The sequence below is a fragment of the Gymnoscopelus braueri genome (genome assembly GCF_963280865.1).
Source record: "Gymnoscopelus braueri genome assembly, chromosome: 11".
Taxonomy (NCBI): domain Eukaryota; kingdom Metazoa; phylum Chordata; class Actinopteri; order Myctophiformes; family Myctophidae; genus Gymnoscopelus; species Gymnoscopelus braueri.
The window spans coordinates 39,489,329-39,508,398 of record NC_137613.1 but is presented as its reverse complement, the minus strand read 5'-3'; the positions used below and the strand labels follow the sequence as shown (position 1 = coordinate 39,508,398).

General features: G+C 40.6%; 1 protein-coding gene across 5 annotated transcripts in view; it reads right to left on the bottom strand.

The window, feature by feature from the left end:
* The window catches only part of akap9 (A kinase (PRKA) anchor protein 9), a 99,661-nt gene that overhangs the window by 27,379 nt on the left and 53,212 nt on the right, over window positions 1-19,070 (bottom strand). For 4 of the 5 annotated variants that reach the window (XM_080443046.1, XM_080443044.1, XM_080443045.1 and 1 more), the window contains 6 exons: window positions 17,692-17,864; window positions 14,699-14,928; window positions 8,879-9,041; window positions 2,072-2,166; window positions 1,362-1,479; window positions 40-78 (listed from right to left, as the gene is read on the bottom strand). In XM_080443046.1, the coding sequence (XP_080299172.1) occupies window positions 40-78; window positions 1,362-1,479; window positions 2,072-2,166; window positions 8,879-9,041; window positions 14,699-14,928; window positions 17,692-17,864 (818 nt within the window). The remainder of the gene's footprint in view (window positions 1-39; window positions 79-1,361; window positions 1,480-2,071; window positions 2,167-8,878; window positions 9,042-14,698; window positions 14,929-17,691; window positions 17,865-19,070) is intronic. The other variant, XM_080443047.1, reaches the window with a different exon arrangement.

Sequence of the window (19,070 nt, the reverse complement as noted above, 5' to 3'; positions counted from 1 at the left end):
TACATATAGATGACTGAGCCATGCTCAATGTGGACACACCTGCTTCAGGTGCTGCAACCACTGCAGCGTCAACTAGGCCTATAGGAGGATAAGAAAGCACAGGAATTTAGCATGCTCTTGTTTTGGTCGTGAACAGGCACTCTAATTACTAAATACTCCGTCATACGATGGTGTCCCGTGCCGAAAATAGCAGATCTACAAGCTCACAGATCTTCTACAAGCTTGAAGATCGGCTATTTTCCACGCAGGACACCATCGTACAACAAAGTTATAAATCAGGCTTAAGAAAGATAGACAGATAGAAAGGAACAGATGGGATGAGAGGCCTGCCTCTGTCCATGGTATTGGGTTAAAAGTTGTGTGTTGCCAAAGGATGGAGAAGCCAAACGCTGTGAAAGAAAATGGTGAGAGTTCCTAAAACAACCCCTCTAAGGAGTGTACCCACCTCACCCTAGACATAATGTACTTACCTACCATTTCATAAGAGATTCGTAACGTTTCTACAGAATACCTTTGCATAATACAAGGGATGTCATGTTATGGTTCCACAGAAGATAGCGGATGCCAGTCAATTTATGGATCATGGCAGTAATATAGCAGTGATAGATTGACAAATTGAACCAAAGAGTTTCCACTTAACAATGGCTACAAAAGAGCTTCTTATAAGGAAACTTACAAGAGATGTTTTATCACAGTCCCACATTTTAGACCTCTTGTAAACAACAAAACAAACAAAAGAAAAATGATGCAAATATATGACATGTACTGCAACTGACATGCTGCCTGCCTTTGGTACATTACAGTTTGTGAAAAATGTTTCCAACTATGAATCCCATGTTCCTAACTCATCAGGGTGTTAATGGCCCTCTGTAAGTCCATGAACAATTATTAGACAGTTAAGACACAACAACGTGGTACGGGAGAATTACTCTCAGACTCTCAATCAATGACCATAAATTATTCACCACTGGGAAACAGCAGTATCTGTTAAATGACTGCAGAGCATTAATGGAGCTCTGCAATGTGATCTTCCTCTCCATTTTATTCTTCCTCTTCTTATAAACTAGCGGCTTGTTTTCCTCGGGGGGCCAATACATGGGAAACAAGTAATTCACTCTATGTTGGTGGAGTAATGTCCCAAGAATTCACACAGTAAAATCGTATTGTAACCAAATTGACCCTTGCGGGTCCCTTTGGTTACATTTGCACACTTGCAAATGGATAAACCAACGTCTGTGGATTTTAGTGTGTAGGGGAGATGGGGGATTTATGTTTTGGAAGGATGAGGTTTACCACAAAAAACAAAACCTCTGGATTGCATGTTGTGGTCATTTTTTCTAAATGAATTCTGGGATACATACGAAGCTCCCGAGGTCCAGCATGCTCCCTCATGGCGTCTTGTTGCCGTGACAACAGCTCCCTCTCCTCCTGCATCTGAAGTCTCTCCTGTTCCAGCTCATGCAGCCGGCTGCTTGTCACCTGGGTTAGACAACAGTTTGAAATGCTTTGGTGTTGCTCTGACGTAAATGCAGTCAATATGGATTCTTGTTTAAAGCACCGTTTCTCAACGTCTGGTCCGGGGCCCAGCGGGGGTCCAGGTGGACCCTTTCGGGACTGTAACTCAGAGTGTACAAATGGAACCATTTTAAATCTTTGGGATCTACACTGTAAAATCCTAAGTGCTTATTTAATTAGAGCAAAGAAATTGGCTTGAGATAAGTAATCCAACATACTAAATGTTACTGTTATTTGTAACACCTTTATTTCATTAATTTAATTATTTTCATAATGCTGTGCCACATAAACAATCACTTAAGCCCTATTTTTTACTTTATTAAATGCTATGCTACCAATTGTGAGCTTGCAGATTGGTTATTTTTGAAAAATAATTTCAATAATTTTGAAACTTTTCCCCTATACTAACATAACCAAACTAGGGATGACACGTTTAAAGGAAAATCCCAGTAACTAGCTTGTAGGATTACAAACAAATTTCATATCCAAAATGTCCTTATACCTTCTGAACCAGCTAACTGGTTCTTTGTGCATCTGTGGAGCTCAGGTATCTTACCTGCAGCTCTTGCTCGAGGCTGAGTTGCAGCTCTTCCTTCAGGCGCGCCTGTTCCTCCAGCGCAGCCCGCTCACCTGTGTAACCATCAATCACACCTGAAGATGAAGAGAGAGAGGTGTGAGCACAGTTAAAAGGAGGTTAAACTACAGCATATAGCTGCATGCATAATCATATAAAACAAATATCACTTGGCAATACTGTGTTGTATTTTCACGTGTGTATGTGTGTGTTTCTATGTTACTGTATGCTTACTTCTGACAAAATACGTATGTGTTCACATTTTGCAATCTCCAACAAACATGGTCATTCAACAAAACATGCTGTGAAGAATGCATTCCTACGTAGACACTCAAACAAACGCCGAATTACAAGACCATCACAAATAGATAACAATTGACAGCAGGGAACAAAATCCAAGGTTACTATACAAGGACAAGACACACACCAGGTAGTCTCTCAAGAGACTAAAAACGATTCCACAATCTCTGAATGCTACATAGAGTCTGTAACTACGCCTCCTGAATGCCGATAACGGAAGCCGCCATCTGTTTGTCATTTCCATTCACGAAAATGCATTTTAAAATATGTTTAAAATATCTTTTAGAATTTTCATTTTTACTAAGCAGCAAGCCACGTAGGCTTTGACTAATTAGATTTTTATTAGGACACGTTTTCGCGACTGCAAAGACGAAACGGAAGTGGGGGGAGGCGGGGGCATCTGTATCGCTTTAAACGCTTCCATTGCACAGACTGCTTAAGCGGAAGCATTTGAAAATTGTGTGAGATAAACAGTCTGGTTGGAGAGACTACACAGCAGAGCGGGGATTCACACTTCAATACCGCACTCAGCCTGAAGGAGGAGAAGCTTATGTGACTCATGCACATCGCAAGATGCACAAATACGCAAGAGACATTACATTTCAAATCAGCGGCTACTCACTTCCATCAAATGAAGCATAATCACAAATGAAAGGAAAGTACACATGGATTGTTTGTTGTTGGGTTTGCACAATGTAATTCATTCACGTGCGCACTGTGAATTTGTTATATATATTTATTTTTTATACAAGTCCTTTATTTTTCAAATAGTTTCCAGTTCAAATGATAATACTATGCTGTAACATACAGTATACATAAGCACCTCCTTGTTCATGCCTTGAAAATAGATAGACATTTTCTTCATCATAATGTCTCACAAACTAATCATTCCAGATATTCTCTGACTGGCACTTTAACATCCTGGCACGACCTCTGACACCCACACACAGGCACACACACAAACAAACACGCATACAGATGTACAGACAAACAATAAACAAACACACAAACAAGGGGGGCACGTCTGACCCAATTTGCTTGACAGAGTGTACAAAGCAGTGCTGCCTACACAATAAACTGTTCCATTATTATACATTCTGTCACAGGTCAGCAAGCATGTACTAGCACACTATTATTCACATACGAGACAACAGAAAGGCCTATGAATACAATTACTATTACGTATATTGAACAAATCCTGCTCACCAATTGATTGTACTTGGAAGTGGTCTGGTGGTTAAAGATAAGGTAATATTAGTGTTTTCCCATCCAGAATATTTTTAGATGCAGACTACAAAGGTTTAGAAAGTTGAGGAGGCGCATGAGTAACATTCATCGTACACTATATGTGGGGCTAGGGACAGAGGTGTTGACAACTCAATCACTGATAGACACTTGAATTTGGAATGCTTTCTCATAGCAACAGATTAGCAAATAATTACCTAAATCAAACTCCCCACATTCCTGTTGTTTTGCTTACCATTCATCTTGACTGCACCCACTTGTGGTTGCTAGTGTGGGATCAGTGGTTTTAAGTTATGCTTTATTAACAACTTTCAACCTGCCATCCTATTCTTCAAAATACATTAAGGATTTTCTAAAATAAGAAAAACGGCAGCTCTACAAGCCGCTGTCAGCTTGTAAGCCAGATATGTTTTAAATAGGGCTTAAGAAAAGGGAGTGCAGTTTCCAAGAAAGTTAAACTTGACATCTCTGTAATAAGTTGATAGTTCCGTGTCATACAGTCAGATCAGGACCCATGCCAGACTGCAGAGTTTACCTAAGGAGGTGATCCTACCATGAGCTCTCTTGAAAAGCCATTCATTTATTTGTTTAGCTGTTCATCTGTCTGATGAACAGCTCATGTAGAACATGAGATATACTGTAAAAGGTCATTAATATTCAAGGTAAAGATTCAGCAAAAGCACAATTAAAATATGCTGTATGAATAGCCCTACTTTATAAATACCTGATAATAAAAATAACTGGGCCAATGCTTTGTGAAGGATATACATTTACCATGCTGGAGTGGAGAAAATGGGAAATATATTTACAATGGTTTTTTTTATCGCACAATTTTGCAACCCCATTTTTTTCACCCAGTGCCAATTGTCTAGTCTAAGTAATCCTGGGCGCTACACTCCCTCTGCTAAATTGCATAGAGTAAACTGTAGATATCCCTAGGCTGGCAAACTCAACAAGTTGTGGTTTTGAAATGAGGTCCAACTTAAATGTTTTACAAATTGGGCAACAAGGAACCAGAACATTCACCACACCATGTTTCAAATTACATAATCTGTGATGCAATACACACCCACCTCAAGAAAGGCTTCTAGCAATTTAGAGAACTGTGTCAACTTGTCGGTGCTCACCTGCTCAACATGCATTGGTAGGTTAAATGTCATACTTCACCGATATGCAACATACATGGGGTACTAAGTCTTATTTAACTACATTAGCCATGGCGTTCCTATTATGGATACATTTTCGAAACGTTCAAAAATAGCTAAAATTGCTGATCGACAAGCTCAGAGCGCATATGCTACGCATTGTGAGCTTGTACTGTAGATCGTCCATTTTCACTATTTGTTGTACAATGAAGTATATAGTGCTTGAGGGCTTATCTTGACTCTGCAAGGTCATTAGTAAAGGAAATCAATGTTACTCCTGTGCCTTTCTCCTCTCTATAAAACAAAGGTGACAGTGATTGCGAGCCATTGATGACAATAAAATAAATTATTGTCGTCATTACAATCATTAAACACACAAATCATCATCGCTACAGTAAGTAACAACTGAACATGATGGACCAAATAACAGCTGCGTTAACCCATCTAACAAGGCTATGTGGAAGCTGTCTTCTGTTTCCACTGCAGAGGTGTTCCACAGTCTGATCTGTTGTGTAGAGGTAGATGACAACTGTAGCACAGCTCCAATCAAAAGCTTTCTTAGCTCTGTGCAATCTTTTCTGGCAAGGACAGTAGGATTATGTATCAGCTTACTTCACTTACTGTTTGTTCCAAATTGTACTTGACATAAATATTATTTACATACTGTATAGGAAATCTCTAATGGATAAAAACTCCCTAACCCAGCTCCAGGGACACATGTAACACATGTAATAAGTAATTCTGTGGTTTTTTAAATACATTTTTCTTCATCTTGCAATACTGAGAGTGATACTGAACACAATCAGGCACATGAGACTAACCCATGAAGGTTTGTGTGTCAAAAGGTTGTACCACAACAATACAGTATATCATTTTAACACCTCCATCAGCTCCCAGGCAGACTTTATAGCAATCTGTTTCTCTGTAGGGATGCCTACATTTAGCCATAGTGTCCCATCCTGGAACTCCTTCATTCACTTTCTGAACAATAACAGTGGCCCTTTCTGACACACACCGTCTATCATTTAGGTTAGGAATAGTCTGTGATCTGTTAATGTACTACTATGGATAAACAAAATATTAGCATTGCATCTAAAGGTGTCAATCTCAATAGTAAACTTATACAGTATTGTTCCCCTTTCCTCATACACCTGTAGGCATGGCCAGATCAAATAGAAATAAATAGAAATCCCTCCACCTACAGTATTCATGATCAAAGTTAGGACATTTCTTTAATTCTGTCTTGATCCAGAAGGCTATCAGGGCTAAAGAGAGGATAGCAGCGACAGGTCCTGGAAATGCAGTCATCAATCAGAATGAGATAAGACCACAAGGGAGATGTTGTCTCGGTCTCATAGAAACGATAACATGCAAACAGAGCATTGTCCATCAAGGGAAAAGAATGAGCACCACTTACTGCTGCCTCCAGGTTACAAAACACATGTCGTTTACCAATGAAAACACACCTTACATCGTGTGTAAACAAGACAGGGGCTAAAAACAGAATTTCAAGTGGATCTCGGACTTCATGTGACCAGGCAGTCTATGACGTCTCTACCATATTGCGCAAAGTTTCAGCACAATTTGACCCCCATTGATTCCAGTATTAAATGTAATTTTAAAAATGTTAAATATTTTAAAAACAATCAAATATATGTGAAAAATACATTTTTTTTTAGTTGGCCTACTGGAAGCGTGCCAAAAGATTTTGCCGGTGATCAGTCCGGCGGTTTGTGTTTAACCCAGGACACACAGACATTCACACAGACCCTCTTATGGCTTGGCCCCTACTTCGTAAAAATGTTCCTCTATTTGTGAAGACGATTAGATCAGATGAAAACCTTTAATATACACTATATTCAATTTCAAAAGCACATAGGTAATGTTTTCTCACATTACAAATCCCCACATATCACAGTGACATCACAGGCCTCATGGGTATCTGGCACTAATATAATACAAACTCTACTGCCTGTCCTCTTTACCCAACAGAGCCGCTATCATCCTCACTGACACCTAATAGTTTCTGTCAGTCATTCGAGAGGTTGTTCCTCTCTCTTGGGTGAACTCAAAAACCTGTTTTCTCCGACCACACCCGCAGCTATAACAAGTGTGGATCACCCAGACAAAAAGCAGGGAATTTTTTGTGCTCGCCCACGGTGGCACTCTAACAGAAAGATGACAACGCTAACAACAACAAAAAAAGCTATTTGGGGTTTAGAGCTTTCAAACAGTCACTGAAAATGAATGAGAAAGTATGTAGTCGGATCTACATGGCATGTGAATACAGCGAGAATTTCACCTTAAATGATAGGCAGGAACCTGCACTGAAAAGAAATGAGTGACTATAATAGCAGTCAGTATACTAGGCAGAAAGCTAAACTGAAGGAAGAGACTATTGTACATATTGCTGATCATCTCTCTCTCAAGCTATAATGCAACCTTCACATTTGTACAGTGGCAGCTTTATACATTGTATCATGCTTTGCATGATATGAAAGGTCCACACTAGAGAATTCAACAGTTCATGATACCAGTGGTGGTTATTTAAAACAGCTTGTCGTGCTACTGTATCTCACACCTTGGTGGATGACTGAACACAAACAGTAGTTAACAGTGGATTAACCTTCCTTACGACAGCTAATATTTGTTATGCTCCACCACCCCTATCAGGATACAGACACAAAGCTTGCATTACACCATACCAGGATGCTACTGCAGACAAACAACCCTGTATGCATTTACAACATGCAGTAAACTCACCACTATTCCAAAATTGTCCAAAATTCACTGTAACATAACCAGTATCTTATGCAGGTCAAATAGTGCAAAGAAACTAACTAAACATATTGGGCTGGGTTTTATGTATATGAGGATGCATGAGACTGTACCGGTCAGCTGTTCCTGGACCAGCTTCCTCTGATAGGGTTGGGACATTAAACTATCTGACCCCAACAAGGACAAGAAGGGCTCTACAAATGTGCTTTGGTGCTTCACAATGGCTTTGCCTTCTTCTACTGTACATTTTTAGAAAGGGTTTCAACTGCACAATTCTCCTGAAGATATAATGTACTTGCAAGGCACAACGACACTATACAGCAAACATTATGGCTTGTACACTGTATTTAAATTGATATACCCTTGTAAATTCATTCATTAAGGTAAGATAACATACTTTCAATAGGTTTTCTGTATGTTACAGTAGACGAGAAATTGAATAAAGCCATTGAAAGGGGATATAAATTGCAGGAAATAAGTCATTGCCATAACATTTACTTTGAGTAGAAAAATGTTCAAAAATGTTCACTTTTGCTAGGCGGTTTAATTTAAAACAACTTAATTGAACTTCGTTGATTGGGGTTCCACAGGGGTCCGTACTTGGCCCCCTCCTTTTCCCCTCTACTACACACTCTTCACTGAAAATTGCTGATCTACAAGCTCATCACTGCAATCTGCTATTTTTGCTGAGTGTTAGTCTATTATAATGGCCAGAATAGGGATGCTAGTGTTCTTGTGGTTAACTGACATTAGACAGAGAAAAAGACTCACAAATTTTTCAGTTTGTAGACTTTGCATCACAGATGGCCTGTGCTTCATTCTCTCTCTCTCTCTCTCTCTCTCTCTCTCTCACTCATATTATGCAAAAACACAGCTGATCCCCCTCACTCACTGCACTGCAACACCAAACTCTCCCAAACACACACACAAACAGACTTCCATGGGCTCCTTTTGATGTCATGCCTTCGGTTCTACGCTAATCACGGCTATACACTCATCAGACAAGGGGAAAACTGAATACGGTCACTGACAATACAGAATATTGTCATACTCAAACTGCAAAAGGCTTCACTATTATTTACCAATAGGAAATAATATATCAGACAAAAACAAAAGGTACCGATTTTGTCAATACTTCCCGTTCTACAGATGAACTTGTGTCAAACGTCATTCCACTCGAACCCCCAAATCCTGATCAACAGCTTCCATCCCAACCCCAAGTACACGCACGCACGCACGCACAGATTTTGAAATTTTTTTTGCTGTCAGTTTCTGCAATAAAACAAAAGAAAGCATGTAGAAAAGAGAAATCCTCACTCACCCTCGGCCTTGTGAAGTTCCAGAGCCAGCTGCTCGCGGGCCCTAGCCTCCTCGGCCAGCCTCTCCTGCAGCTCCTCCTGACGCTGCAGGAGCTCGCCGATCTCCTGGTTGTGGCGGAAGGACTCCCGCATCAGCTCCGTCTGGGTCACCCGGGCATGCTCAAGCTGAGAACGAGAGACGGGTGATGGTGAGAGACGCACAAGCAGAGAAAGAGGGTAGGATAGAGACATTGTCGAGTCTGGACCATATGACTTACATTATGACTCCTGAAATAACATTTATGAAGGTAAAAGTACAGTGGCAATATCATTGTTCAAAAAGATTGTTGAGAGACAGGTTAGGAGATGAACTGTTGACTATGGCATGTGATGTACAAACTCTGAAGCTGAAATACCATTTATGCTATCTTGTTTGTCTTTGCAAATGTGAAAGCGACATGACCTTTAACATCGCAGTTGTCAGACAATTGACAGAATGGAGGATGGAGGATAACAGATGCACGTCACTCACTCATCTCAACTTTGGTAAAAAATATATTAAAAAAGGGTTACAAGCTTACCAAACACAGACTATTGTAAACCTATGTTGAGTACAAAAAACTAAAAAGGATGCGTACTAAGAGGTAGTGTACTGTACACACAATCACACATGGATATTTACATCATTAATAAAAAACTATAACAGTGTTGTTTGGCAACACAGATCACCATACTGTAGTTTGTTGTATCACAATTGCCGATCTACAAGCTCACCCGTCATATGCAATGCATTGTGAGCTTGTAGATCTGCTATTTTCGGCACACGACTCTTGTTGTGTTGACATCCTCACACGTGAGTGACCAAAACAAAACCCACTTCCACGCCTTATGCAAGGAATGGTCTCTCTGGACAGGTCACATGTATGTGTGTGTGCTTGGCGAGGCTGATATGAAAGCACCATAGTGTAATAAACCTCTTAAGAGCTCATTCACACTCAGATTTCCCAATCTCACAGAGCAAAGATCACAGTGCAACTGAAGGACAATGAGGAAGTGGTAATGTAACCAATGCCACACAATAGTCCCATAATCCTTTACCTTCTAAACTAGTCAAATAGAATTACAAATTAAAGTATAGGGAGGGGAGATGTATTACACGTATAACACGTAAAATGCATAACACGTTATTTAGATTATTATGCTACAGTATATACATGTATGTTACCTCTGAATTGAGAAGATATTCTCAAATAGATTTTTGTGTAAAAAAAAAAGGAGCTAATGTGCAGGTCAGTAGCAGTTTCAGACATCAATGACACATCAGCTGCATGTGTTGTTTTAGTGTTTACAAGGCTATAGGCTAGGATGCAATACGAGACAACAAATCAATGTAATGCGGTGGGGGTTGAGAGCACTTTACACTGTCCACGGTTCATCCAATCCATTGAACCATCGCCTGCGTAATGTGAACTTACTGTATATGGAGGGGTAGGGAGTGAAATTTTGGAGACGACCTTAAGAAGGTGACCCTTGGTGCTGTGGTTGATGTGTGAGATTTGAGTCTGCACCACCACAGAGTTCTTCTCATTCAAGGTGGTGGGGAGGGGAAAGGGCCGTGGGAGGGGGACGCGGGATTCCACCTCGTACACGTCCTGGTCCTCCCCTTCCACCCACATGCTGTTAGAATTCCAATAAGAACGGTATGAATCCATGTCAGCGGCGCAACCTATCGGGTTGTTCCTCGTACACCAAAGCTCCTTCTCGTGGCTGATCAAACAGGGGCTTCCATCTGGCAATGTGTCTCCAGCTGAGGTGATCCAGCCATCATAATGCAAAATAACAACAAGAAAAACATTCCGCAGGGATTAAAGAGACGAGTGACGGCATAGGTAGTGCCAAGCAACAGTTTCTACGTGGCCGTCGTGCACACGGCTAGAGTAAACACCATTTGGAGCCGGTGAAGTTCACGTCATCTCAAATCACATGTTGTGCCTCGGAGGAGGAACAGGTTCCAGGTAAATATTAAGAGGGGAGTCATCGAGTGACGGCGAGTAGTTCTGTGACAGGAGAGTAGCCAGTGCACTTCCAGAGAAAAGTCATCCTCACCAAATAGTGGATATCAGATCCAGGATCTGTGGCTGAGAGGGGAATCCGACACATTATCCAAGAAGGTAAATAAACCGAAAGTCATGCATGTTTTCCATTCTTGTCCTCTCCGGTGATCTCTGACTGTTTCCCTGTGTGGTTTCTGACCTTGTGCTATGCGAGCAGAGCACAGCCGTACCATGCCTCTCAGCAGAGCTCACACCGGCATGTGTGCTCCAGTTCACTCTCTCGCTGTGTTTCTCTCTTCCCTGATTCGCTCTATCTGTCCCTCTGAAGGTTCATTAACAATGGTGTGCCGCCGTGGCAACCGTGACCCACAGGGAAACCTCCCAGAGGCCCCCCCTTAATTGCTTACTCCAAGCGGCAGTCGACCAAGTGGGAAATGATTGTGGTCTGATCCAAGCCTTCCACTCACTACCTCTTCTGTCCGTCTAGTCCACTCTCCGTGTCAGTTCAAAAACTCCTGGTTGCTCTTTGCTCTTGCCCTAATACTGTGCTTACTCATAGCCTGCTGTCTGTTCTTTTAAACATCAAAATGTCCTTATTTTAACCATTCTACACTCACTCTCTTCCCCCACTGCTCTCTCACTTTTCTGACCTCAGGCAGCCTATCGTGTCATTCTTTCGCTCACTTTACTGCTCCGTTTTACACGCACATGCTTGGAAGAATTCAGTCCCAGAGATCCAGTTTTTTTTTTTCTTTTTCCAAAGCCTGAATTTCTCTTTTACTTCCTGTATATCAATAAGCAAGCATAGTGCAGAATACTGTTCAGTGAAATAGGGGAGGGAAGCAGGCGTGGCTTCAGCCCTCAGGGCAAGTAGAGCAGGTAGATTTGCAAGTAGAATACACACTCCCTGTCTTTACATACAGGTACATACACACACACACACACACACACACACACACACACACACACACACACACACACACAATGCACACAGCTACACCTATTTCACGAGAGCTCGTCGGACCGGATTTGTATTCTGCATACTGTAGGTGCAGATGGGCAGAAAGATTAATTAGGTTGTGACAGGTTTCCTCAGTCTCTAGACCTTCTCCTATACGGTCTTGTGTGGCTTGTCAACCATCAAACTTATCACAAACGAGCAATCTCAATGTCTCACTAAGCTACAACAGGGGAGAACAATCACCTTTCACCCCGAGCGAATAATTGACAACATCAGCCAAACAAAGACAATTAACATTCCTGACCGGCTCATTACAGCGGAAGCTTTTCTCACCGGCATTTCACAGGCAGGATAAAGTGATCACATTCTCCATTGACAAGACAAATGAGCACTGGATCCATTAAACGAACAACTTGAAGATGTGTTGGTCACAAGACCTCACTTTATTGCATTGTAATTGTGTAAAGGAGGAACAAATGTAGTGTGTGACATGTTACCATACTGTACCTCCCTTGTAAAACATTGTGGAAATGTCATTTACTGATAGAAGATTATACCCCGACAACCTGACACTACTCTGTTGACAACCCGACACTACTCTGTTGGTGCAGAGAACACTAAGCTGACTTTTGTTGGTCTGACTGCTAAAACATTAGCATCCACCCACACACAACACAGATAATAACACACACACACAAACACACAGGCAAGATTCTGTCACAGCTAGATAATGTTACATGTGAGTAACCTTTCTTCATTCTTTTTCATGCAGCACAAGGCTGGAACTCAAAGAAGAAGTTACGTCACACAAGACTGCAATTTGACGCCCTATGATTATTGTTTTAAAAATGCATGGCTGTATAACAAAAGAAATGACCTACAAATATATGAGTAACATGGGCTACATAGAATGTGTTGTAGCTTAATTATGCTCCGTTCCATGATCTGACATTGGTAAGTATGTTAAAATGATGTGGTTAAAGAACAAAGGATGGGAAGATTGCAATTGTGTTTATTTAATAGAACAAATGGCACAGTCAGTCACACACACTGAAAATGTATTTCAATCTATTTTTAGATAGCCAAGATGAAGCCCACATGGGTGTGAGTAATGCTTGAAAGTAAGCCAAAGGGAAGATGCACAGACAGTGTCATCTATTACATAAAGCCTGATTTATTTAGTTGCATGCCAGCATTGTAAACCAAAATTAGCCAAATCAGATCTTGTGGATCAGCTATTTTTGGTGTACAACACCCACGCACATCTACAGTACAGTAAATATAAGTAATTAAGTATATACAGTAACTTAACACATTCACTGGCCTGGTTTAAGTATGCCTATCTTCCTGGGATGACATTGGACATAGGAGACACACTGTGTGTATACATACTAGAAAGCGGGGGTGGGGCTCTTCGTGGCCAGCTGAATCACGATAGGCTGTCTGGATAGACAGACAAAAGCCCCCATGCAAATACTGCTTGTATCTATAGGCAACCATGGGAATGCGACAGCTCTATTGTGCATGAATTCTACACAGGCCAACTCTGTTTCCAGCTAAATTCTGCAGTCTCATCCCCATTTATCCCTTTGTGAACTGACTTGAAAATCCATAGGGGGGAGGGGTGTCAACAATGTGGTGTTGGCAATTTTACATTTGCTCAACAATGCCTGCATGAGTCGTCACTGGCGCTTACTGCCCATTGGTGACTTCTAGGTACAAGCATCCAGGTGCATCAAAGTAATGGGACAGTGCACAAGGAATGTGAGCACATTTTAGGTGGCATACCGAGGATATACTTTTGTTGTCATCAGAACTCCATTAAGTTCTGATAAAAGTATCGCTACCTTTCTAGGAATTGCTCAATACATGCATGTTTGCATTTCTGATACCACAACCATGAGTATCGGTCAACACCAATTCCAATCACATTTTGTTTCTCTTTAACAGCTACTAAGCTGTTAATAGGCTGTTTCCAACACTGCTGCCACCCCTCCAAATATTCATAGTGCATTCTACCGTTTTGCCTTTCTCGTCCTTAATGTTATTAAAAATCCTTTGCACACCTGAATAAAATCTTTGTGTGCGTTGGAGGAGTGCTAGTAGACATGTATTTAGTTTAAGGAATCAAGGACACCGGCACACTGTCTGCACCTGCTATATACCTGCAATAAAGAAACTATTTAATAAGCAACTTCTCGGTCAAGGACCTTTTTCAGGCTGAATATCCAGAATGTCCTTGACCAAAATGTTGCCTATGCATATTTCATCAAAGTTTCAGCCTCATTAACAACACACTTCTAACAATTGGAATAAGTCACCTAATGATGATTTATAATATCAGAGTTTGTAAATGTGTACTTTGTATATTCATCACCTAGTAAGAGCTAACAGGTAAGGTAATATTCAGTAAGACGAAGTGGACAAAGGTGCAATTACAGGGGTAGAGGGGAGTATACACAGAGTCCAGAAAGTAGGATAGGAGAGTAGGGGTGCAAAAGTTAATCGAACCAATTGATTTAATCGATTACAAAAAAATATCGATTTTAATAAAATTATCGATTATATCTACAAACTCACAGTGCATTTCATGATGTGTTCTGAACTTGTAGGTCAGCTATTCGCTATTTTTGCACAACACCATTGTATGGCGAAGTATAAAGTAGGGCTTAAGTGCTTAATCAGACAAAATAAAGTAGAATATTTCCATGTCGATTCGTTGATAATTGTTCTTTTTTATTACCAAAAAAGAAAACGCATCACGAATATTCGATTAAGCGCAAAAGTAATCGATAGCATAATCGCTAAGGAAAAAAGTGTCCTCCTACCTGGTTGGTGGTCTGGGTGATGGCCACCAGCATCCTCTCCAGTGCCACCTGGAGGCGGGTGCTAATTCCCATCAGGTAGTCCTCATTCTCCAACTGGCCCTCAGCCGCCAACAGCAGCAGGCTCTCTGTGATCTGCTGGGACACCTCCAGGCCCTCGTCCGTCTCGCCAGACCACGCGCTGACATCATCTGCGCCCGTCTCACTGACCTGGCAAGCGTCTGTGGGAGGACCTGTGTACCACACAGAAGATTTAACAGGAGAAACTTATTTCAAATATATTGTATACCTATTGTGATTATTGCCATTTACAGTCAGAACTTAGTAGTATTAACTCATTGAGTGCCATTAACGTGTTTCACGTGTTTTAGCGCTATGGTGCAACGTGCCATTAACGTGTTTCACGTGTTTAAAAAAAAAAAAAGAAAAAAGAAAAAGAAAAGTTCTTCCTGAACCCAAGATATCATTATCTGAAGATTTGCAGCTCCATCCACTCCTTGTTTAACTTATAACTGAAAAAGGCTGTATCTCGCTTCCTAAGCACTTTTCTTTTACTAATTTTTAAATTTTAATAAAAATTGTAATGGCCAGAAATAGATATTAATAATTATGGCACTCAATGAGTTAACACTAACAGCACTCATGCAACTACCAAACAATAAAAGGGACACAAACCAGTCTGTTCAATAAAACTAGCCAAATGCCACGTCAGCCAATAAAGTAATATAAAAGTGTGGATTCACTAACACTATCAATGTCCTCAGACTTGTTAAGATAGCCTTATATTTTATTTTACTCATGAACGAGTTAATACCTATGGAAAGAAAAGGTTAGCAGATGGCTCAACTTGGCCTTATATTCATTAGACAGAGCTTAATTAACAGAATAATAAGCAGGGCTTAGAGTATATGATGAGGGTATAGGCCACGGAGAGGTATACTGTACTGTATGTGTAAGTACATATGGCAACGGCCCTAAGCTAGTAGTATAATACTGTATGAAATAGGTACTGTAATATAATTCACACTATTGTATGAGGAAAATAATGTACAGTAGGGGGCACTGAGGGGAAAACATAAGGAAAACATGTTCAGTGAAGACTATATGTGGGAGAACATAAATCAGTAACATACTGTACAAGGAAACAAATACTTGCCAGTGGCACTATTAAGGCCAAAATAAACAAATGTTTCTCTAAACTAGATTTGTCTTTTATTTGAATTTCATAGCGTTTAAAGTATTGACACATTATTTTAATCTCAGGAACAAATAAAAATGATAAAACAACAAAAGGGGTTCACACTGAGTGATTTTAAATGTTGCTTTCTGGCTGAGAGTCTGTCATGGCTTTTGTGGGAACCTGGCATTATAAACTTTGAGTCCTTTGAATCACCGTAAAACATTGAATAGAATGAGTGTTATTTCCCCTGGAGACGGCAACTGTATTCCTGGAACCACTTGGAAGTATTTACAATACCTACAAGATGTTCCAGAAACACAGTAAGTATGATACTGGTTTGCTCTGACTCAGCTCTTTTAATTAGCCCCTCAAACTAAGACTGGTGATTCAAGTGGGTTGTTGTGTACAGACAGACAACCATGTCACATAATACCAAATTCTGGGTGGTTTGTATACAGACCAGCCAAGAGCCAACCACATATCAACTCCACATTGAGTTCCACTGTGTATGAAATGTTAGTAACGTTACTTAACCACTCAAACCACTTCACTATATAATACTTCATCATATGAAGAATAGCAGCTCACAATGCATCACTTTGTGAGTTTGTAAACCTGCCATTTTCAATAAAAAAAAAATGCTATGTTTTATTTTACAATAAATAAAAAAGAATCCTATAATGACATGCCAAAAATAGGGACAACAGGTTGAAAGTGGTTAAATATTTTAGAGCCAGGGTGAGCTCCATGCAGTGAGTGAGTAAACATGTTTTGTAGGTTCATTTCTGTTTATTGTGATGGTTACAGGAAAAATAGACACCGTCTCTATCATGACAGCTAAAACTACCCATATAAATTAATACAGGACAGACATAAATGTGTATTTCCTTTCTCTGCCCCAGTCCTCTGATTATCTTTTTCTCTCAACACAGGATTTAATTTCCAAGCTACAGTTTGGTGAACTTAAACCCCCCCTATTTTAATTATATACAGTATAAAAAATACAGTATATTGTTAAAATAATAATTGTATAATAATAATAAAAGACACCAGGTAAAAGTAGACACCATTTCACCCCAGGATACATTTATAGACCAGCATTAGTCTCGCTGAGACCCTTAAAAGTTTCAGCAATCAAATATTCTTTCTTAACACCTTTACCGCCGGGCCCGTAGTTCTACGGGCCGTTAAATCCAACGGTTAAGCGCCGAGCCCGTAGTCCTACGGGCTGCGGTCTTTTCGCGCATGCGCGGTCCGGGTGCACTTTCGGAATTTTTTTGATCCACTTCCGTTTCCGGTTTGATGACAGGAAATAGAATTATTTGGGATCCGGTTTCGACGATCACGCCCGCTCCCATTCTACAGACGAAACTGAAACTCAATTCTCTTCCTGTAGTTTTTTCTCCTCGCATTTCACTGTTTAACGTAATCCGCTCTAACTACAGTCATGGAAGTCCGTTTGACATGCGGTCTTCACTGGGAGATACAGGGAGATCTCGCGGATGTAAACAGACCGTTCACGGCTCAATCTTAAGGATTTTAACAAGATCTATGGCGACATGAAAAAAACAAAAAAACAACAAAAACACCTTGGCACTGGTGAGTACATTATGAGATTAACCTCTGGCGGTGGATGTGTTAAAGAATAAACATAGTTTATGTCTCAATATATTAACTGTATTAAATTTGAATCTGATATATTATGTGTATCACTCTCACACACACACACACACACCCCCACACACACACACACACACACACACAGCCTAAAATAGTCTCTCTGCCATAGGTTCATTCCAAGCCTACTGAGACTTGCCTGCAGGCCTTGGCCAGGTGGCTGGTTGTGAGGAGGCCTGCGGAGGCCCTTCACCTGAAGCCTTTCTTAGAGTGTCCACGTGGAGGCCAATGGTCTCCTCCGCTGCCGCTGTGGTCTTCAGAACTTCAATCAGCACCTGGCGAAGCCTCTCGTAAGCCTTGCGCAGCTGGTTTCTAAGAAGACATGATGGAAATTGAAGAGATGAGTCACAACTGTTGGAGGACTACAGCACTACGTACAACGGTCAAAGAGAAGATGAGCTCACTCATCTAATATAGATAGATGCTTTATTGTCCTTGCGGAAATTCATTTTGTACCAAGCAGCCATCGGGATACAAATAAAATCACAAAACATAACATACGATAAGCTACAGGCACCCGTCGCCACTGTGCAGCGCCGGAAGCCAATGTTATTTATGTGTACAGGGAAGGCTTGGAGCAAGAGCAGAGGTACTACATCCCACAACATGTTAGGAATACTATGGACATCAAACATGACTATCATTGAGTGCAGATGTGTTAGGTTGAATATTGGCATTTTCTACAGTAATAGTTACTGTAGATAGCTGCACTTTATTGACCCCCTTGGGGAAGTTTGTGCTCTACATTTGATATAAGTGATATTTTAACAAAACGTTTGTTGTTAAAAGGTTAAAGCACTATATTCTGATAGTAATGACTGCTAAGAGTGTTTGTCCAGTAACAGGAGTCTCACATCTCTCCAGCTCCAACAGAAAATTCATTTTCAGGTGGGTGCAAAATTTCAGCCAATCAGGAGAGAGTACCCATTTATCAGCTTCATTTTTGTGTTCCAGTTCCAATTTTGTCTGCTCATTTCTTTGTGTCATCACTTCCAATTTCACTTGTTAAATGTGTAACCTGTCTGAGTTCTCTATCCTGATTGGATAAAATTGGTATTCCGACCTGAAAATGCATTTTCTGTTAAATTAAGAGCTAGAGAGACTGGGGATTCCTGTACTGATCAAACACTCTATAGCAATGAGTACTATAAGAATATAGAGCTACTGTGTATTTAACACTTATTTTAACCAAAGAAAATCACTTACCCTACCTTTAACCTAGCTCTGGTCCATAGTGTTAGAAGGAGTTCTCCTTAACGCTATGGTACTTTCGAGCCGTTGCGCAGCCTCTCGTCTTTAGTAAAAAATAAAGAATACACTTTCGCTACTCACCAAAACAAAGACGGTTTTAAGATGTTGTTAGTGGGAACACTCTGAGCCCCCCACCTCACGTCTAAAATACACCTTTTGGCCAGAAAAGAAAATATTTCACCAGAAGGAAAACATTTTTTAGTTACTCCACTGCGCCCCCTGCAGATCTGGTCAATGGAATTTTCCTATTGACCAGATCTTTCTGGC